The 22,444-nt window shown below is 48.0% G+C and overlaps 3 protein-coding genes across 4 annotated transcripts; 2 read left to right on the top strand and 1 right to left on the bottom strand.

The window, feature by feature from the left end:
* The first annotated feature begins 44 nt into the window (after positions 1-44).
* LOC121588980 (ribosomal RNA processing protein 36 homolog) lies at positions 45-1,060 on the top strand. Its single transcript, XM_041907480.1, has 2 exons — positions 45-275; positions 347-1,060. The coding sequence occupies exons 1-2, from the start codon at positions 132-134 to the stop codon at positions 1,058-1,060; spliced, it is 858 nt and encodes a 285-aa protein (XP_041763414.1). The 5' UTR covers positions 45-131.
* Positions 1,044-1,860, bottom strand: LOC121588981 (39S ribosomal protein L11, mitochondrial). Its single transcript, XM_041907481.1, has 2 exons — positions 1,771-1,860; positions 1,044-1,700 (listed from the first exon to the last, which is right to left on the bottom strand). Exon 2 carries the CDS (start codon positions 1,693-1,695, stop codon positions 1,105-1,107), a length of 591 nt encoding a protein of 196 aa, XP_041763415.1. The 5' UTR covers positions 1,696-1,700; positions 1,771-1,860; the 3' UTR covers positions 1,044-1,104.
* Positions 1,861-4,890: 3,030 nt separating this feature from the next.
* On the top strand, positions 4,891-22,276 carry LOC121588979 (sodium-independent sulfate anion transporter). 2 transcript variants are annotated; one of them, XM_041907479.1, is made up of 9 exons: positions 4,891-5,253; positions 19,055-19,228; positions 19,326-19,461; positions 19,572-19,680; positions 19,765-20,178; positions 20,254-20,608; positions 20,691-20,993; positions 21,057-21,202; positions 21,293-22,276. In XM_041907479.1, exons 2-9 carry the CDS (start codon positions 19,081-19,083, stop codon positions 21,647-21,649), a joined length of 1,968 nt encoding a protein of 655 aa, XP_041763413.1. In that variant the 5' UTR covers positions 4,891-5,253; positions 19,055-19,080; the 3' UTR covers positions 21,650-22,276. The 2 variants fall into 2 exon arrangements, with proteins under 2 accessions (XP_041763413.1, XP_041763412.1); XM_041907478.1 differs by lacking the exon at positions 4,891-5,253 and adding an exon at positions 17,766-18,199.
* The last annotated feature ends 168 nt before the right edge of the window (positions 22,277-22,444 follow it).

The raw sequence follows: 22,444 nt of genomic DNA on the forward strand, positions 1-22,444 counted from the left end.
TAAAGTAAAAGCGCCTGCTAAACAGCTGTCAAGTAAATGCCAAGCAATGTTTACAGCACGTTTTGCGTCACCGCGAAAATAAAACAACGTTTTTTCCCCAGAACCATCGGTTCCAATCTACCTAAAAAGCTATGAACTCGCAGGCTAACGACTCCGACAGTGAATATTCGGTCGAAAATGAGGGTTTGGAATCTTCCGCGGAAGAAGACAAAGGCAGCGACTCAAATGACACCGACGAGGAGGATGCTGATGACGATGACGAGGATGAGGATGTGGTAAATATCGGGTCAAAAGAATCGTATACCGAATGAGCTACTAAAATAGATTTATGTCCTCCTTTACGTAGCCAAAACTTGCGGACGATGAGTATAAAACGATGCCGTTCGAAGATTTGCTCAAGCTGCAGAAGAAGCTTGGCGCACGGATGTACAACGAGGCCATATTCGGCACATCGAAGGATAAGAAACCAAACGCATTGAAACCTAAACCCAGCAAAAAGGCTAAACAAAAGTCCGCATCGGAAAACGAGTCGAGCAGCGATTCGGACAGCGGCCCGGAGGAGATGACTTCCAAGCGGAAGGTTCCCGCGCTGGGAATGGGAAAGAAGGACAAGAAGGCTTCCCTCGCCCAGCCCAGGGATCCGCGGTTCGATCCACGGCAGGGGTACTTTAGCGGCCGCCAGTTTCGCAACAACTACAGCTTCCTAAACGACCTCCGGCAGAAAGAGCTGAAGAAGCTGAACAACAAACTAGAGGCCGCAACCGATCCGGAAGAAGCCAGCAAGATCAAGTTTCTCATACAGCGAACGGAAAACCAGGTGCGCGAGTACGCGAAGCATAAGGCACTCGATGCTGACCGAATGCGCGAAAAGCAGCAGACCCGGACCGCGATACAGGAAGGCAAGCGACCGTTCTTCGAGCGCAAGAGCACCAAACAGGCGCGCGCACTGGTCGAGCAGTACGATAAGCTTAAAGACCACGGAGCGCTGGACAAGCACATCGACAAAAGGCGAAAGAAAATCTCTGCTAAAGATCGGAAAAAGCTCGACTTTGCTACGTAGCGCCGTTTTATTCCTCTACTGCTCAAATAAAGTACACACGCACTCTAACCCACACGCAACATGCGCGCTTCCCGCTTCTCCTGCAGCTCCTTGCGCTGATCTTCGACCACTTGCCGCCGCTGTTCGAGAAAATCCTTGTACTCGGCCGGATCGAGCTCGTTCACTATTTCGATCCCACACGTGCGGGCGACTCCGACCAGCGCCTTGCACATGTGCTCCAGCGTGAGTAGTGCGTTGGGTGGATCTTGAAGTTTGATTTTCGCTATTTCGTACAAATGCTTTCGTGTGATCTTGCCCGCAATCTCTTTGCCCGGGCTCATGGCACCGCGCTGTATGCCGGCCGCTTGCTTGAGCAGGAACGTAGCGGGAGGTGAGTGGATCGTCAGCTCGTACGCCCGGTCGGAGGTGACGGCCACCCGGCAGGGCAGTGGAATGCCTTCCTTGATCTCTTTGGTCCGTTCGTTGAAGTCTTTGCAAAACGCCGCTATGTTAATGCCCCGCTGACCGAGCATCGGCCCCAGTGGTGGACCGGCCACTGCCATGCCGGCTGGGATGTTTGTTCGCAGCTTGCTGGTGTGGTTGATTTTGTCGAACGTTTTCTTCATCGTTTTCAGCCGTCCCGCCGCTTTCGACATTTTGGCTGGAAAATGAGGTAAACGCGCATTAGAGTAAGCTCGACAAATTATCGTAATTTTTGATGAAATACTTACAGGTTTTATTTGCTGTATCGCCCGGGAATTATTGCATGCACGGTGTTGTCAAAATTGTGTAATCAAAACAAACGGTTTCGTAGAAAGAAGGTTGGCTCATGAATTTTCCAACTGCAAACCACTGACAGGTAAGATTGACAGTTAAGAGCAAAGCAAACCAATGTGATTTCTAAATAGCGAGTGAATTGTTGAGAACGTTTGAAGTTTAAATATGTATGTTTTTTTATCTCAATGTAAATGGAATTTTTCTTTTTGCAATATTTATGTTTGAATGAAATTGAATTTTTTCACTATTGTATGAGAACTACGTTTGAATATTCAGTTTTGAGCTATGAAACTTTGATTGGTATCATTATATTCTTTTTCTTCTTCTTTTCGGTGCAATAACCGTTTAGGGCAGGGCCTGTCTGTACCACTGATGCGCTTGGCTATCAGTGACTAATTGAACACCCATTCCAAGCGCCACAAATTAAGCTTAAACGACTTAAACGACTGGAAATCAAATATCTACAGAAAAAAAGAAAGTTCCATAGCTTCATTGGTTTGCTAAATAGAAGGCGTATTACAACTCATCATTTTATTGTTGTCCTTTTCTTGAAATGTGTTTTTGCCTAGCTTCATCTAATCATGGCTTAAATACCCTTCCAACTTTCCGAGTAAAAATATATGAATGGTCGTGTCAAGGTCAAGATACGTGAGTATCAACACCATCGACCATTACTCAAATCTCACTTGCATCAGTTCTAGTCGTTAATATTGGAGTTAAGAATTTTAACAATCGTATCGCCGTTCAAGTTCTAGCGATGCATAACTTCAATTCAAAACCATACAACAGCACATAAGAAAGGCGAAAGCTCTCTAAGCGAAGTAGGCTCCGCTATCCCGCCAACAGATGGTGCCACCAGCTTTTATGCTAGTTTTAGAATGCATGAGTCGTTTGCCGTCTGCTAATCGAAGTCTTTTTATATTCCGTTTAGGTTGAGAGCTTGAGTCCTTTAGAACCCGATTAGTGGTCGTTTAGTGTATTTGTGGCACCTGGGATAGCAGGATTGTAAGTTCTACGCATGGAGGGCATGCATGTTACATACAGGGTTTGACAGGCATTTTCTTAAGCTTTGCGATTTGACGATTCTACCACTGGACCGGCCCTAAAACTCAAGGTTTTGGTTTTCGGTCGTCTACCAACTGTTTGGCTCTGCTTTGTTTTATTTATTTGTTGCGTGCAATAAGCACGTAACTTTTTGTCGGTTCGTGTTGTTGAGATTGTTTTTGGAGAGATGCAATCGTATCCTAATAAAGAATCGAAATATTAAAAAAAAATCAAGAGCAGAATGCATACATATCTGCGTTTCTCGATTTATTTTTATTTTTTGGTACTTTGAGCCTATTGAATTCATTTGTCTATTCGTGACTCAAAATGGTACTGTGGATTTAATAAATACAATTGAAAAGGTATCATGCTTACCGCCATCTGTTGATAGGTACAGTGACTTCCCTAGATTGTTTGATTTCAATGATCGTTTTTAAGCTTTTTTAACCTCATACGAATATTACAAAAGCGAAATAAAGGAAATCCCGTTCAAAATTATGCTCACCAATCACTTCCGGTAGTATCTGCCCAAACCGGAAATAAAACCCATAACGTTCTCTACCGCATTTTCCATCAACAGTTGTCACCATAGCCAGTTGTTCAAAAGTGGATGTAATTTAACACCTTTCCCTTTTCTGCACACTTCAAGTTCTAACTCGCGACCGGTTCGTGCGTGTAACCCGATATGATGCAATGGTATGCGATTGATCAATTAAATTGTTATCACCCATCGTAATAAGAAAATGGAACGAACGCATCCCAGTAGTTGGTGAATTAACACAATTAACAAGCCACCCAACCGGTGAGCGTACACGTGCCTACGAGCAAGCAAACCGATCCGCACCATCAGCGTGGCAGTCGTGGTGGCTGACGCTGTCCAGCACGTGGCACCAAGGGAATGCGCTTAATGCGTGCCGACAAAAGGTGTCGACATACTTAGGCACACGCAGCGCACCACCGGAAAGGCTGATCGGCTCACTTCCGGCATACGAATGGAATTTCACCCAGATTCGATTGCCCGCTGGTGCATCGGGTGACAAACTCTTAGCACGCGCCACCTTTTCTTACCAAAATAAAAGGTATTTTCTTACGAATTTTCAACAAAAATATGACACACCCAGCAGAAACAGCAGAAAAAATGCTGACGAACCACCTGGTGCGTAGTGTGGCGCCACCGTGTAGCGCGTAATGTTCTAGCTCGATTATTAGCGCGCACACAGCAACAAAAAAGCCACTGCTTACCGAGGCACATTTTTTGGTGTGGACGGGCGGAATACAAAAAAAAAAACCATAACAAACGGAAGGAAAATCGCACCCCGCACGTGCCGTTTATGGTCATACGCGCCTTTTCACAGTGAGGGCGGTACAAGGAAGGGCGCTCCGGAGCTCTCTTGCGTACGACAAAACGCTTATGTTTCCACTTTTAATTTATTTCACTTTATACTACCCTACAGTCGAAGATAATTCAATGCGTGGGGTTCACGAGCGGGGTGAGAAAGCACGATGTGTACGGATTTCATAATCGGTGATAAATTGAAAAATCAATGAACACATTTAAACCTCCGCTCTCCCAAAAGATCATGTAATTTTGGGCAAGGGTTTGGGCTGTGCATTTTTAAAGGGTAAGGAATGACGAGGCGAGCGGGAAATATAGAAAGATAGAGGAAGAGAGAGCGAGACATTATGGTATGGTGGCAGGTGGTGGTGGTGCTACTGTGGGTACCAAACGCAGGCTCTACTCCCTTACCCCACGAACGCTGCTATACCCGCTCGTTTCGCACCGAAAACGATCGATCGATCGACCGCGAGTGAAGGTTCTCTACAGGTAGTGCTCTGCTGGTCGTGTATGCATCGTGCACCGGGGCCTGAAGGTGCACGGGAGGGGAGGAATGTAAAAGGGGGTTCCAGCCGGCAAGGTTGGAAAATTCATAGGCGAAAACGCATCGCCCACCGAAGCCCGGCCGACGACGACGGCGGCACCGACGATCGAGCGGACGCGCTCACGGTTCGCTCAGTTGTTTACAAGATCGCGATAGAGCAGCACGCAACAGCGCTCGGACGGCTTTCACACCGTGCGCGCCTTGTCCAACCGGGTAGGAAACTGGTAAATAGTAAACAGAAGAGTCGTGTGTCGTTGCACCAGGGTTTCGAAAGCTTAGTGCGCTTTGCGGGTGTGCAGGTGTGTATCAAGAGGTGTACGCTGAACGTGGTAACAGAGAGTGCCAAAATAATAAACAACAAGCTGTAATTTTGTGTTTCTGTGTGAGTGTATGTAGTTGTGCAACTGTAGTGATATTAAAGTGTAACAAAAAACGGAGTGGTGCGCATCATTGTGCTTAGATCGGCCGTATCCTTGGAGGCTCCTCTTGTTCCCGTGCCATCGGTGTGTGAGTGTAAGTGTAATATGGGAATAGAAACCGATCCTGTTCAGTTCAGTTTGACAGTCAGTCCATCAACAACAACAAAAAACGTGGGCAGTATTATCACGGCCACCGCCGCACTCTGCCGATCAGCATCTTTTCTCCACAAGAAGACTTTTTGGGAGTTCTGTCTGTCTGTCTCGGCAAAAAAAAGGTGTAATATTAACGGTAACATTCGCCGCATATTTACACAGTCGGAAAGTGAAAACGAGAACGCTTACGCGTTCCGTGTGTGAGCACGCAAACCGGCCACCATCACCACCACCGCTATCACTGCACACGGTCGGTCGGTACACATTGTAATGCCTGGGAAGCCGGGGGAAGCAGGTGAGCTTCCTGATCGTGGCCCGTTTTTCGCTCTTACATCGAAATGGTTTTGCCTTTTTTTGGCTCTGCTTTGTTTTATTCCGTTTTGCGTGCAATGAGAATGGAATTTTCAACAATTTTAGTAACACACGATCGTACACGATCGACCTCCCCCCGGCTAATAAAGCTTCCAATCGAACCTATTTGCCAACTGAGCTTTACGGCGAGGTTGGATTATAGCGAAACGGCGGTGTTTGCAACATCGTTACGGCTGACTGATGCGTCAGGAAATGTGTATCTAGGGGAAGCCCCTCATATGGGGCGGCGAGGGTCGACCCGGGTCGGTCGGTTCGCAATGCGTGGGAGCACTTGTTTTGGGTTGTTTTTTTTTGCGCACAAACACACAAAATAGATGTTTAAATATATTTTTTTGCAACAAGTTTTGCATCATTTATGTGTGTAGGTGTGTAGGTGTGATTGACGCCTCCCGATGAGCTTAAAGAAGGAGCGTTAATCCGATTGCTGTTCAGGCACACGCGGCCCACGTGCGCGAGGGGTGTGTTTGGTGGGGCAGAGCTCACTCCAATTGGTGTCACCGTTAATCTCTGTGGTTGATGTATACTACCTTGGAATGTATAATTTATAGTACAGAAGATCATCCTTGACCGATAGCCGATTTTATGTGTTGAGCAATCGAATCAAATCTGATGAAAAAAAAAGACATACAAAACCCATCTTTAAACTGCTCCTCGTTTCAGAATCCATTACAAATTGAAACATCATTTGCAAAAATTAAATGCTGCACGAAACAAATGCTAATTGAGATATCTTCCCAATTACAAGGTTCGAGCTTGAGTTCAGCATTCCAGTCCATCTTGTACTCGTTCTGCAATGGCACCTGCAAATTGCGCCTCATCTTTACAACTGTGTGCGATCCAAATTACGCACACACACCGTCAGTCCAGTTATTAAATTGTTAAACAGACAGCAAAAAAAAAACAGAAGTGGCCATGAACTGTGCACTGCGTCCTGTTCAACAAGCCGGAAGGCTCCATATACCTCTGCAACAAGTAGCACTAATGGAAGCAAACACAAAAAAAAACCACAACGATAACCACAACCACGGCAGAGGGTTTAGTTCGACGCAGAAGAAGTAATTGAGCATTGTTAGGAACCAATAGGGGGGGGGGGGGAGGTTTGTGGGTTAAAAATTGGTCTCGTTTAACCTTTTTTTTTGTTCTTTGTCATTCGGTATTCCCAAGTTCGGTATTGCATCATTAGGCTTTTGATTTCCCGTTAGAATGTGGTAATCATATCTGAAATCACAGTACCACAAATCAAAGGTTGACCTTCGCAGACGCTTCCTGATCGGTATCGCGTTTGAATGTAGCATGGTGAGTTGGTTGTTTGGTTTTTTGCAACACCATTTATTTAATTCCGAGCGAGCTACAAATATGTACACATTGGGGGATTTTTTTGGTTTGAATTTCTGGCACTACGGCAATAAAATAGACCGCACAAATATGGAAATCGAACCGGTAAAGGATTGATTGTATAGTCTGCAATCTAATTTGCGATTCCAATAATCCCTAGCTCCAGCACAGACATCATCTCCGGTTCATTACCATGCGGAAAAGGGATTCCCCGCCTCTTCCCAGCCAAAGCACATCTGTGCCCGGGATCAAAAATCCAGTTAGCGCATAAACAAGTGAACCGGTGCCTGATTTGTTGTCCGATTGGCTTGGGTACAGCCTGAAAACTGCCGTGCAGTGTGACGGCACCAGACGCGGCGTCGTATCAAATGATAGGTTAGATTCCGGGGCAGTGTTAGGCCACGCGGTTGAAGAGTGTGGTATTTATTTTTTTCCCCTTTGTCAATCAATTAATTGGATGCCACCCGATCACGCTTACAAGCACGATCTTGTTGGACCGGAACCGGTTCGTCCCGGGTGGGGGGGGAGCCCTGACGTTGCATTTTTGGCATAAAACGATAGCCTCAGTCATTGCACGTGCAGTAAGGAGAGTAGGGAGAGAACAGGGCTTGGTGGGAACCATTAAAATTGAGCCGTTAATGTACTATTAAACTGATTTGGACATACCTCAAACACATTTAAAAAAAAACAATAGAAACTGCGACAAAATGAAAAAAGAAATCGATACAAATTCTACATGAGATAAGCTTCAAATATGATTTTTGTGAAGTTTTTCGAGGCTTTTAGTTTTTGTTTTGCTCATCTTTCACTATTAAAATGATAAAAGTTTTGGACTCATTAGAGTTCAGAATTGCTGGAAAATGTTCCACTATTTTGTTCTATGCACTCAAAACTTATACAAACTTGTTGTAACAAACTCCTTTAGGTCTCGTTTTTACCCCACAATGACGAGATTGCTTGGATTTTTTTTTCTACCGATCTGGTATGATCAATTGTTAAACGTTTCCGCAGTGTCCCTGTCGGCGATCATTGGCAAATATCGTAGGCAACCTTCCCAGTACCTGAGATAATGGACTGGATGCTGCCTGTTTGCATGAACGGTTCCACAGCTTCGCATCTCTGGCAAAAAGAGACGTTTGTGAGCAAAAGAAACAATAGAATTGCACCTCATGATCGCTTGCCGATCATGAGATACCGCGGCTGATGCTACCGCGGTGCCAGTACCACAAGCTCAACAGTGAGCAGTGTTTCAACCTCCAAATTCCAAATTCCTAAAACTACTTTACGAAAGTTTATAAATCCGTTCAGCGCTTGCTTTTTTTTCTCTCTCTCTCTCTCCATTTCGAAAGCCCTTCAAATGCGTTACAAATTTGCCCTTTTTTTCGACTAAATTGCACCAAAACCTCCAGTACCTGCACGGTGGAGGGACGGCACCGCTTAATAACGCCCCGCACCACGGCTGACCTTCGGTGACGCTTTCGGAGACGCGCGCGCACGGGCTCGTAATTGCTTTCTCAAAACTTCTCTCCACTACAGTGGCCGGTGCGCTGCCGTGACGCCCCTGTGGGCAATCGCGTCGGTCCTCGGTGCGCAGGTTAAGTGTTTTTGTGTTTTTGGTTAGCGGCAAGGCGGACAAGGCACCCCCCGGGAGACAAGGTAAGGTCGCCTCACTTCGAACGGCAGACTATCTTAGGGGCAGACAGGCAGGCAGGGTCTGGTCCGGCCAGCGCGCCTAATGGTTCGGTTTCGGAGCTGGGTGAGCAACGATGGGCATTTTATTAGTTGCGACATTATTATATTATAATGATCATCGGTGTCAGGCGAGTAAGAGGTGCAAAAGAGTAAGCAATCGCACACATATCCATCAGACCAGACAAAAGGTGCTGCACACCAGTTGCTGGAGAAAAAAAGCGATTAGAAGAAGAGCTAGGACCCCCACCGGGGTGTCCTTTACCTCCTTTGTGCGGGTTGCGTGGATGATTTTGAACTTTCGCAATGATTTCGCATGGTCATCGAAAGCATCGAAACAACAACAAAACCAATTCCTCCCTTAAAAAAAAAAAACAGTAAACCCACATCCAGCAGATTGTAAAACTGTGAAAGTTCGCGAACCATACCCGCCGCGGCGGTCTTAGCTTTGCCCCTGTGACGAACCGGCGACAAAGGATTCTCCCGCGTCACGTGCGCTGCTTTGCAAGTGCGTACCGCCGGCAGTTTTATGGTCCCGCGCACGGTTCGTTGACCACAGCAGCAAAAGCCCCGTCCGTAGGTTGCGCACCGTTTATGGGTACGCAAATTTTACCCCAGCACATGGGCTAGCCAAACCATTCATCTAATAGCGGCATTATATTCACACAACCCGAAACAAACACACGATGATTCGATGCATTTGAACAGGGCAAAAAAGAGTCGCGTTTGGAGGATTATAGGTTTTTTTACCTCCCTCCTCATTCGTACGTTTCTTTCGCGACAACGATCACAACCGGTCGTTACCGGTTGTTTTTTTGCTACTGTAGCGAGCAGGGCACTGTGAAGCGTTAGTTGTAAACAAAAATTGTAAACAACTCGGCATACCCGGTCACAGATTCGATCGTTAATTGGCACGCAAAATGATGCTTTGCTACAACACTCTTCTCTCTTTTTGTCTCTCTCTCTCTCTCTCTCTCTCTCTCTCTCTCTCTCTCTATCTCTCATTCTGTTTATTTGCCTTTCAAAAAAACGGTCCCGTGCGTGACGCTTTATCCAAAAAAAAAAAAAACGCATCAGCACAGTTGCAAGCACGCTTCAAGATCTTGAGGCGATCGTCATTCGCAATCCGAAAGTTGTTTGCGCTAACAGGTAACCACCGACAGAGAAAAAGTGCACAGAGCTTGTGCAATTTGCATCCGTATCTCAGCTTTAGAAAAGGCAACATTTTAAAAGGAATTATTTAGTTTCATTTTTTTCTAAATAAACAAATCAATCTTTGCCGATCGATCTTAGTGCACTTTGTGTCTAGAACTAATCAAGATCCAATCTTTCCGACACACCACAACAACCACCAGTTGTTTGGAATGTCCACCAACGTTTGTTTCGGTTTTGTGGTCGAATTGGGGAATCCAGCCTGCCCCCCCCCCCCCCCCCCGGTACTGCCCACAGGCGATGGGGGATCAATGAAGCGAAACAAACCACCTCTTACATTAGATGTGGAAGAAAGAAAACCCGGCATTTCCAGCTTTTTTCTTCATGCTGGGAAATTCCCTTCAAACTGGTTTCGCTTTGCTGGCTTGACCACCAACCCCGGGCAGTAATCGGCAGTAATACACGATCGTTTGGCGGGAAATATTTGCCCATACGGGTGCCGATCAGGAATAATGGGCAACCTTGATAGATTGCGATTGCGATTTGATACAAATCTAGGGAGCAGTAGCGAATTTCTGCCACAGTAAGCACCATTTGTGTTATGGCATTGATTTTGGCCACCTCTACAAGGGGAGGCCTTACCGTGCATCTATTTTGCTTCCCGTACCATTTCCCATGATGCACGGCAATGGAATGTGGAAAATTGCTTCGAGCTACTGTTGGCACGTTGCCGCACACCGTCATCATGTACGTTTCACCGCCACGCTGACAGACTCACCGATGCCTTGTGACAGATACGCGCGCACAGCCCAACCTTAGCACAACACAGCGCGGGAAATGGTGGCACACAGTAGTAGCCCGGAGGAAGGAGCGGGAGCGGGAAAAGGGGAGGAATATTGCAAACAAAACACGATCCATCCATTCCATCAAACAATGCCGTTCCATTGTGCAGCTGTAATGGCTTAGTGTGTGATTGTTTGCCTGCCCGGTCGAAGAATGTTAAACGTATTTGCAAATAATTGTGATCTTAGCCCGAACGGTTTGCACAAGGGGGAGGGGGGAGAGGGGGATTCCCCTGCAAAAAGGAATTTGACCACATCCTGTGAGCAACAAAGTTTTAAGTCGCGCTGTCAGCAACACGGGTTGTGCTCCAATACAGCTGGCCATAGAGTCCGCGATGGCCGCCGGGAACCCTTTTCACAATCATTAGCATTGATGGATCGGTAGGGTAGGAAAGCTTGCGTCCGATCAGCGAACCCGTCCATTACGGTGGCTTATCGGGGTAATTAATTACTGGCGAGAGTGTGTCGCCGTTGGCGGGCGATGCAGTGATGCAGTTCCGGCAGACGGAAGGAAGCTGCTGCACTTAATGAGAACCGTTTTAACCAGCCGGTCGGCCAAACACGTGCCGGCAGCACCCACGCAGCGAGGCTGCGAGAGGTGAGAGACGGTCGCGCTTGCCCGTGTGCACGAGGTTTGTCCCACGCTGGAAGCTTTCGGTTGGTACGGTGCACGCTTCGTGGCGCACGGGAGAAACCATTCCTGTGCAGGGCTGTCAAACGCTAGACAGCGCAGAAGAGAGTTGGTGCGGAAGTGCGATCCCAATGGGAAATGAAAAAGCTCCACGCGCTTTACCTGTCAGTTCGTTTGAATTGTACTGTCTAGTCGAGAATATATGTGAATGAGAATTTATGTTGTGCTTAGACGCTTAACGAAATGCGGTGGTTTTAAAATATTTAACGTTGAACGTCGATTATCGTCGGGGCGGATTAACCTGCGGGTGGTTTCATCATGCGCATGAATTTGCCTGCTGTGCAATTGTGGCAAACATTTGTAGCGATTTTAAGAATCTGTAGAAGAAAATAAAGTAATGTAGATTTCTAGTGTGCAGTGAGTTTTACATTGACATTTTTCGGACTATTATCCGTAGAAATCGATTAACCGGCAAACGTCCAGTCCCTACCATCCCTAATAATCGACGCTCTACAGTACTTAAAAGAATTTTTTAAAGACATTTTCATTCTCTCTCTCTCTCTCTCTCTCTCTCTCTCTCTCTCCCTCCCTCTATCTCTTTCTTACCTTCTTACTATATTTTAGATAACAAATCCATTAGTACATTAGTACTACATAAGTAAATAATCCTAAATAACGTTTGGCGAGGACCATTTTGACGTAACTTTTAGCTAATGTGTGAACGTTTAAATCTTGTTTTGATAAGACAGTACTATCTGTTTGTAGCAAACATTCTACAGCTTTTTATTATTCCAGCTTATCTTTCATCTTTCAAAAGTAAAAACTGAAATTTTGCATGAAATCGGTAAAGAAATACTCACAGGGTTTCCCACGATTTATTGGTCGGTTTCCATATTGTTTTGGTGTGTTGCCACGAACTTTTGGGCATTTCCCAGAATTTTTGGTTCAATTATTTTGATATCCAATCCGAAGATACCAATAAATTATGGGAACGAACCCAAAATCTATGGGATAAGATGAATAAATCGTGAGACGAACCCAACAAATTATGGGAACCGATCAATAAATCGCTGAAAACCCTGTATTTTAATCTTTCCTTAGTTATCAAGAGTCGCTTTCTAGGATCGCGAGTGCCATGGGCCGTAGGTTGGAATCCCTTGGTCTATTCCAATACAATCATAGCCTTGACGATTTAAAATAAAAATCATACATGTTGTGTTATGTATTTTATACTTTTGTATTGCGGTTAACAGTACTGTTGACAACATAATATTATCAATCATTTAACACTTTCAATTGGTACCATCTTGTCATAAAGGTGGCATTACTCTGTCAAAGTAAAATACTTGAATGAATTAAATTTAATCGTCTTCTTTAGAGTTTGACACCACTGAACCGCAGAGCGCGGTTGATCGATCGATCTTTTCGCGCTGGGTCGTTTTTAAATTGTCATCCGCACGGTTGCTGCACAGCAAACCAGCTGCAACTAGCTGTAACCGGTGTGATGTTATTCATTTTTGTTTTCGGTTGCCCGACGATGATGTTTACAAAACCTGTCCCCTAAAGCGCGGTCCACGGTCAGGTTCAGTGGCTATCGTCGAACGGGACAAAAAAAAACAACGCACAGGATGTGTACAACCGAATGCATCGCATTGCATCAGCGGCTAGCTGCTGTACGCAGGGATGCATTTGAACTAGCAGCCCACCGCTTAGGACGCTGCACGATAACGAGTTGGCCAGTTGGCCACCGCGCAGCACAGCATTGCGGTTGTATAAGCGCGCTCCGTTACATGATCGTGCGCGCATAGAAGTTGCTTTATTATGGGCACGACTACCATGCACCGTGCGTCCCAATTGAGATCGATGTCATTTCCTTACAATCGGCACAGCGCGTAGCACTGCCTCACTAAAGCTTAGATTTGCAATAGCTCGCGCACACTCGTCCCAGCAAGCCTTCAACCTCCGCGGGTGATGCTCGCGGCGATCGAGCGATAGAGTTTTTCCAAGAACCGGCACACAATCAATTATATCCGATTAATTGGCATCAATCGGGCCACTGGCATTGCATCACCCAAATTGCCGTTCTGGTGATGGTTTGCTGTTGAGCTGCTGTATGTTTTTTTGCAGAGTGTAGCATCGGGCACGTTTGTGCCGCCATCTGTGGTGCATTAGGCACCGATCACCTTACATGCCGCGGCTACCAAACGAGCAGCTCGCCCGGTTCTGTTTGCCCATTAAGCATAATTATATTCATCGCCAAACTGGTGGCTTCAGCCGATGTTCAATGTTTCAATGTTTGCAAAGCATACCTCCAGGCCTCCAGTGTGCTACCCTCGTCTCGTCCGTTTACGATATACCCACTCCTCGTGCGTCAGTGTTATTGTTAGGTTTTACAGACGTTACAAAGGTCGAACGGTTGAAAATGGCGCACCGTGGTGCGTTCAAAAGCGCTCTCCCCGCTCATCAACAATGTCAATGTGAATGATCGTAAGAAAACAAAACAAAACACACACACACACATAGAGTGCATCCCATGCACAACAGCCACGAGTTCACGAGACGCACGGCGTTGCATTGGCGCTGACGCCGCTTCCACGTTTTTCCATTCTTGGCTGTGCGTAAATCTTGCCCACCCCCCCTCCGTCCACCAACTCGCTTTACACGCTAACCTTCGCGTGTACAATGGCTTCTGGCAGTCTACACACATTCCACATGCACTGCGTCTAGCATCACCTCCACGGCGCTGATGCTGCGGTGTGCTTGTAGAACGGTGTGCGTGAACAGCGAGGAGCGAAGGTACGCAAACAAGATCGCGAATGGATTGTTTCCTTTTTCGCTGCCCGCAACGGAACTGACAAAATCGATCACCCAGGTAACCTCCCCCCCCCCCTCCCCCCGCCCAGCGCACAACTCATCTGCCTCGCCAGCGCATCTTGCTACGGCTCCGACTTTAGGCAACCGGTTACGATGCAAATGGGCAGTGAGCAGGCGACGAACCCCGATGCAAAATAAAAGGAAAAACAGACAAAACAGGACGACGCAGCAGGCCCCGCGGTGATAAACGCGTACGAGATCGGTCCCGCCAACAACAAAGCAGATCAATGAACGATGCAAATATGTGCGCGGGGCCCGTTACGGCGGGGGCTTCCGGTTTGATAGCGGTTCGGTTGTGTTTATCGCAGTCCGGAAGATCCTTGACTTTGCGATTGTTGGCCGGTTAGTGATCGAGGAGGGTGTGTGTGTATGTGTGTGTGTGTGTGTGTGTGTGATAGAACGTTCCGGGATGGGGTTGAGAAAACACGCTTTTTGGTGACAACGTTTTATTGCCCCTTTGGCGCGAGGGAGGCTTGTTTCGTTCGAAGGTTCGTGGCTTGTTTTTTTGTTGCGAATTTAGATAAATGCCGTTATGCTCTTAAAATAACAAATGTAAATTCGGAAGCGGTGGAAGCGATTCCTCCGCTTGGGAAGGTCATTCGTTTTATGGTTTTACGGAGATGTCATGCAGCTAGTGAATTAGCTCGTGCCATGTCTGATGTTTCCCGTGAGGATTGAAATTTGAAGTCACAATCGTAGATGTAGACAATGACATTTAATGCCCTGCTTGTGTCTCCTAATGGTCTAAAGCAACTGGGAAAAAAAAAATCCGGTACAAAATATGATCCTCTTGTACCTCCGCAGCAGGATCTACCATCCACACAACACAGCCCGTGTGACATATGAACAATGCAAATAGTAGAATAATTTGCTCGCGTCATCTACCTTTCCTCTGCGACCGAACGCCCATTTTTCTCACGACTCTCCTGACGTGTTCTAACCCACCGACGCGTTCACCTTGCCCTAGAACGGGTCACGAAGGTAAAGAAAGAAGGAAAAAAATAAACAAACCAACCTGCCTTCCCCGGGGAGTGTGTCCGGCCGTGCCGCCCGAAGCATTAATAATCAATTTGTTCCGGTACGCTAATGGGAATGCCACCCACCAGCCAGCCAGCCATCCAGACTAGATCGTGCCACTCGGGCCACGAAAGGAGGGGCTTTTAGTCACCCTCGACAGCTGCGGGAGTGGCCATTCCCGGACACATTTTACACCCTTGAAAGCTTTGTATGCACCACAAAGGGAGGATTTGCTGCACACATTGGACCGTCAAAAGCGTTCCGACATGTGTATGTGTGTGTGTGTGTGCCCTGCATTGGACGGCTCGGGATAGGTGCAGGGCTGGATATGCAAATCCGCTCTCTTTCGTCATCCGATCCGGTCCAGACCCCGGTGCTTTATTGTCTCGGTGTGGTGTAAATACGCGCCTGGTGTGTTGATTTATGGGCATGATCGGGATGGATTGTTTGCTGGTGAGTTTCCACCGGCTTGCGACAGCAGCCCCCTGTGCACCCCAGCAGACCTGACGGTCACGATCATCGATACCGGCCACTGGTAAGCGCGTGTTCGGTTGAATCGATTTGCATAAAATGTGTACCAAACGCGTGGTTGCACGCGACGACAAATGTGCCTGTAGCGGCATACTCCGGAGGAGGGTTTTTTTTGTTACGATAGGTGGTTGGGTGGTCACACTCACTCACATCAAACACTCTCCCAGCGGTTCGGGAAGAAAGAAATGTCCAGGTTTTTTGGTTTTTTTGTCGGGAGAAGTTATCAATGAGCTATGCCGCTCTCTTGGGAGGGAACTTTACCACCAGCAGGAAGTGTTTCGCGTGTGCACGTACCGAAGACTGAAAACCTCCCCCCGCCTGAAAACCGGTTTCCCGTGGTTTTTTGGGTGAAGGGTCATCGCGTAAGCGGGGCGCGGCAAGCAAGACAGCCGTCCCGCAGAAGTGAACCGTGCCGCAGGGTCGGGTCAAAACTGGAACGGACCGGATCATTCCAACGGCGTGCGGATGGACCCGCCGGCCGGCAGATGAGCGCCAGGGCTGCGTTGGAAATGCGTTCATCACACTCTACCTTTCGTGGCGTAGGCGTGCAGACAAAGGGGGTCGTAAACCAGGGGACGACAGAGGTGATGTACGCGATCGTAAACGATGGTGGAAGTAACTCAAGGGCGCTTGTACTGATTCCTGTCCTTTCCGAGAAAGGGGAGTGACGAAGTGAAGCTTGTCAAACCACGTACACACAGATACATGCTTCTTACCGTCTGCACTGTCACACTTCAGGGTGTGGTGGTGTAAGCTGCTCAAACCGTTTCGCTTCGGGGATGCTGGTCACGAAAACGTGCGTCGATGGAGCCGCCTGGTGGAATGGAAATTAAATTTTTATTTGTTTTTATTTTCTTTTACCTTACCACTCAGAGAAGAAAAGCCACAGCCAATAGAAACAAGCTTTTTTAATGCCTTGTTTTTGGGTTGGGGGATGAAAACAAAATAACACAATCAGCGTCACAAACTGGTTGCTTGCCTTCGCGTTTAATATGATCGGTGAGAACTGTTTTTTTATTTCTATTGACATAACAAGGTCACCCCAAGGGAGGGGTGCACAACTTCACTTTTCGTATCACTCGCACGATAGCCTCGATCGTCAAGATGCTTCTAGAACGATCGTTTGATGTAGTACACCACTTTTTGTTTTTGCCTCTGCCTTCTCTTTGTTCGGAGAGGCTGTGGTTCCGCCTTCGATGCAAACGCTATCGATCGAGGGCGATCGAAGGAGAGTGTTTAGATCTGTGGGAGAAAAATCACCGTTAAATTCAATTAAACCCTTTCCGTGATCGGAGCCGCGTGAAGGGCGGGTCGAGCCTTGCACACCGGTCGGGGCAGCGTTTGGTGTTGGTAGATAATCAAAAGGGTTTACACTGCTATCGTACTATCGTATGCCTATCTCACGGAACGATCGCCGACACACAATTGATCGGTATGGGGTGGTAGTTTTCCGGCAGCCGCCGGGTTGCATTGTTTTTCACCGCCTGACGCACGATTAGCATCTATGCGGTGATAGCAGACTGTAGCCATTTTGATCGATGTAGATCGTTGATCGTTGTTTTTGCTCCTTGATGTTTAAAATATTTCTTTTTTTCTGTGCAAAACAAGCAAATTAAATCTAAAAGATCTTTCATAATTCATCCAAAATTGATTTCATTTTTAAATAGTGCGCACACACACATACAAAGGGATGGTATTAAACCTACCTGAAAGCTGAAACATGAAACCTGATCTCCTAAACACACATACACATACAGAAACAGTGTTTAGAAAGGTCTGCACCCGTTCCAGGTGCCCTGTGATTCAGCGGGATTTTCAGCAAACGGTAACAAACATGCCTTCTACCCTGCCGAGAGAAGCGGAGAGAGAGACAAAGAGAGAGAGAGAGAGAGAGAGAGAGAGAGAGAGAGAGAGAGAGAGAGAGAGAGAGAGAGAGAGAGAGAGAAAGAAAGAAAGAGAGCACTCAACAGAGAGGGAGACAGCGACACATTTAAGCTCTTGATCGTACGATTCGTACGATCACAATCGTTTCCACTGCCATCACGGAAAGGTTGAAACGTCCCACTAGCTTCAAACGGCTTCAAATACTCACATTCTTGTTGGGCCACGCGTGCGTTCTGTGTTCTCCCCGGAACGGCACGCTTGCGTCAGTCAGTACCCGCCTCAACGCACTCGCCAACCGTCTGGCTGAGTTCCTGGCGTTCCGTGATTCAGACGGTAGTAATCAAGTGTACAATTTGATTCCGACTATAAATCCGAGCACAACCAAATTAAGCTTTGCTCAAAAAGCCGAACTTAAAAAAAAAAAAACGCCGCTTTTCCGATCGGTTCGGCCCAGTTGGCGAACCTCCGACACTGCTAGTGCGTCATTCAGTGCGTAACGCCTCGCTGGGCGTGAGGGTGTGAAAAAAGGCACGTTTGTTAACGTGTTAGAATGTTTCACGGTAAGTCGCTAAGTGTCACTAACAATGCCACAGGCCAATCAGTGAGGTAAACTATGCGTGATAACAGTCCATGTGTGTGACGGCACCGTCGGGATGATGAGTGAGAAAAGGGAATTCGGGGTGGGAGTAAATATGTCAATAATTTGCTCATGATTGAGCGATCAGTTTAATTCGAAGTTTTTGATCACTTGTTTAACCAATGGTGCGTGTTCTGTGTGTGTGTGGGGGGTGTTGTTTTGTTGATACGATCGTGGGAAATGGTGATTTACCGAAACCAACTACGGTAGCAAATGATGATGTAAATTGGTGCCCATGCACACCCGTGCTGTGTTTGCCGATCGAAACTGATCGTTGTTTACTCAAAAAAAAGCGTGATACACTTATCAGCTGGGAGAGGATCCTTGTTACCTTGACGGCTTGCGGGAATGGTTGCATCGCCCAGGTGTCGATCGACACAAAGCAAAGCAATGTTGTTGTAGCAAATAGAAGCAACCGCAACAACAACAACAACAACAGATCAATATATCATCTACGTCTTTTGCGGAAGAAAACATGGATTTGCAACCGTGTCCCACCCGAAAAAAAAAAAATAAACCTCCCCTAAAACGCCCGCCGCCACACACGCACACAAAATTTGCCTAACGAATTCATATCCTCCGCGGTGCGAACCACCGCGTGCCTTTGCTGCGCGGCGCGCCTGTTTGTGGCGCGAGCTGCCGCCGGCGCACATAAAACTCGCTCCGCCGGTCGGCAAACGGTTCATTCGTCGGCAGCGGTCACGGTTGTGCGGACGTACTGTTGCGTCCAGTTTTTTGATTCGGTTTTCTCCCCCGCGTTTCCTCCCCCCGTTTGCAGGTGACAACGGTTGCCGGCTGGTAAGCATGAAGACGCAAATCCACACGCAGCTCAGTGCGCCGCCGCACGATGGGTCGTACGATAACGAGGCGCTCAGCTGCTCCACGATCGACATAACTGCGCCGAACAGCGGCGAACCGCACGGTGGTTTACGCGGCTCGAACGAGTTCATACGTAAGTGACCAACTTCCCACCGACTTTTGGGAGTGAAAAGTGCTGATTTAACTGCTTTTGTTTGTGATTTTTTGCTCTGCAATTGTGCTGCTAACAGTGTCCGACAGTGGGAAGAAGGTGACGGGCGATGATCAAACGGGCCAGCTGAACATGTGGCTGCAGCGCAAGGCCCGGAGTGCGTTCTCGGAGAAGATGATTAAAAAACGGCTGCCCATCCTACGGTGGCTACCGCAGTAAGTACCCGTGAATTCCCGGTCCCGGGTCGTTTGAACCTGTTCCCCGAGACGGTCGTAAATTCAAAAAGAAACAGGTTGTCTGTAACCAATTCCCTCTCCCTTCACAGGTACAACTCCACCGACGCGATCGGGGATTTAGTGGCGGGAATAACCGTCGGTCTGACGGTAATACCCCAAGCGCTTGCCTACGCCGGTATTGCCGGGCTTCCCGCTGCGGTTAGTATTCGCTACGGCTACCCCTAAAATCCATCAGCTGGCATTGTCGCTAATCATTTATGGTGTTTTTTTTTTTCATTACAGTACGGACTGTACGGCTCGTTCCTCGGGTGCATCGTGTACATCGTGTTCGGTAGCTGCAAGGATGTGCCGATGGGACCGACCGCCATCGCCTCGCTGCTCACCTTCCAGACGGCGGGCGGCAACGTGGGCAAAGCCATCCTGCTCTGCTTCCTGTCCGGCGTGGTCGAGCTGCTGATGGGGCTGCTCGGGCTGGGCTTTCTGGTGGACTTTGTGTCGGGGCCGGTCTCGTCCGGCTTTACCTCGGCCGTGTCGCTGATCATCGTCACCTCGCAGGTGAAGGATGTCCTGGGCATTACCGCCAAGGGCACCACGTTCATCGAGATTTGGCGCAACATCTTCAACGACATTCACAACGTGCAGGTGTGGGACACGTTCCTCGGGCTGACCTGCATTGCGGTGCTGCTGATCATGCGAGTAAGTGACGGTTTCGGGAGCACACTAGGGAGTATCTCTAACTAAACTCCGTTTTTTCCACCCTGCTGCCCGCAGATCATTGCCGGACTGAAGGTGGGACCGGCAGATGATGAGCTCAAGTCTAAGAACCATCGCATCATCAACAAACTGATGTGGCTGATCGGTACGTCGCGCAACGCGATCCTGGTGGTGTTGTGCGGTGCCATCGGCTATTCGTTCCAGTCGTCCGCCGTCGCACCGTTCAAGCTGATCGGGGACATTCCGCCGGGGCTGCCCTCGCTAAAGGCACCGCCGTTTTCGCTCACCGCGAACGAAACGATGAGCGGGTCGGAGGAGTCCTTCATGGAGATGGTGTCCAGCCTCGGTTCGGGACTGATCGTTGTGCCGCTGATCGCGCTGATGGAGAACATTGCGATCTGCAAAGCGTTCTGTAAGTGTATGGGCAAGTTTGCCAACCTCAAAAAAGGCGGCATTTATTTATCCCTTTTTGTTTTGTTCTACCTTTTGTGCAGCAAATGGAAAGCCGGTCGACGCGACCCAGGAACTGATCGCCATCGGGCTTGCCAACATTGCCAACTCGTTCGTGCAGGGCTTCCCCGGTACGGGGTCGTTAAGCCGCAGTGCCGTGAACAATGCTTCCGGCGTGCGCACACCGTTGGGCAACATCTACACGATGGCACTGGTCGTGCTGTCGCTGCTGTTCTTCACGCCCTACTTCTCCTACATTCCGAAGGCGTCCCTAGCGGCCGTCATCATTGCGGCCGTTGTGTTTATGGTGGAGGTTAAGGTTGTGAAGCCCATGTGGAGAACCAAAAGTAGGTGAAGATGGTTTGATGAAATGCGTCAGACGTCATGACTTTCACTGTTTAATTTTGCAGAGAGTGATCTAATTCCCGGGCTGGGAACGTTCATTGCTTGCCTGGCCCTGCCGCTGGAGATGGGCATCCTGTTCGGCGTAGGGCTGAACGTGGTGTTCATACTGTATCACGCCGCCCGACCAAAGATTTCCGTCGAACGGCTAACGGTGAGTGGCGTAACATTCTTCCCCCTACTGCAAGTGCATTCTTGATTCCAATAACGCTGATGCATTGCGCTTCCCTTCCACCCATTCCAGAGCCCGGGTGGTGCCGAGTATTTGATCATCACGCCCGATCGCTGCCTGATCTTCCCGTCGGTCGACTACGTTCGCAATCTGGTGACGAAGCAATCCATCCGCCAGTCGCTGCCGGTCGTAATCGACTGTTCGCACGTGTACGGTGCCGACTTTACTGCCGCCACGGTGATCGACAGCATAACGCAAGACTTTGCGCGGCGCGATCAGCCACTGTTTTTCTACAACCTGAAGCCGAGCGTGTGCGCCATTTTCGAGGGACTGTCACCGGCCGACTTTGTCGTGTACTACCGGGAGGAGCATTTGGACGATCTGCTCAAGCAGCGCGCCTACAAACCAAAGGAAGTGATTAGCGCCTGATGTGCCTTCGTGCGTCAACGGGGCGGGAGGATGCCGGACGATAGCGAAAGCGGGTCAAGAAGGTGGGGTAGGAAGGGGCGGGGGGGGGAGTCATTATTGTTGTCCAACTATTTCGAGAACAGTATTAAGCAAAGCGAAACGATAGCAAAAGTGCCAGATGATTTACCAAGCTGTGCCGCTGCCGCGCGCCTGTCCACCCAGAAGCTTGGATTGGAAACTATGTTCGACTTGTGGTGCTGGATGGTGCCACATGCGTTCGAGGGGCTCAAAAGTACGGAGCGGAGCGAACGGCGGTCCCAACGGGTTTGAGGTGATTCAACGAATGTATAGCTCCTACGATGTAGGTATTATTATTATTTAAAACAACCAGAAATACGGGCACACGCGTGCGAGCGGAAGGAGCGTTTACAATATTATTATTTAATTATTAGTAACACGAACATGTTCCACAATTGGTTAGAGCTTAGCGAGTAAGGGCACACATGTTTTAGTATGGCCTAATAATGTAAAACAAAACAAAAAAACACCATTGGCATCCCGACGAATATGAGTACTTAAGTTCCGATCATTAGAGGTATTTTGTTCTACGAATCTGAACACTAATAAAATGATCCAATAGAAAATGGATGCGGCTTTGTGTTTATTTGTTTTTTTTTTTCACTATTGTTATGGTAAATTCTGAGTTTTTCTTGGTAGCTGTTCCGGTTCCCGCAAGACCGGCTGTGCATCCGCGGAGATATTGTGCGTAAGTGTTAAAGAAATATTTGATACAACCTTGAACTGGTTCAGGCCTTA

This window comes from Anopheles merus, chromosome 2R (assembly GCF_017562075.2).
Source record: "Anopheles merus strain MAF chromosome 2R, AmerM5.1, whole genome shotgun sequence".
NCBI classification, from domain to species: domain Eukaryota; kingdom Metazoa; phylum Arthropoda; class Insecta; order Diptera; family Culicidae; genus Anopheles; species Anopheles merus.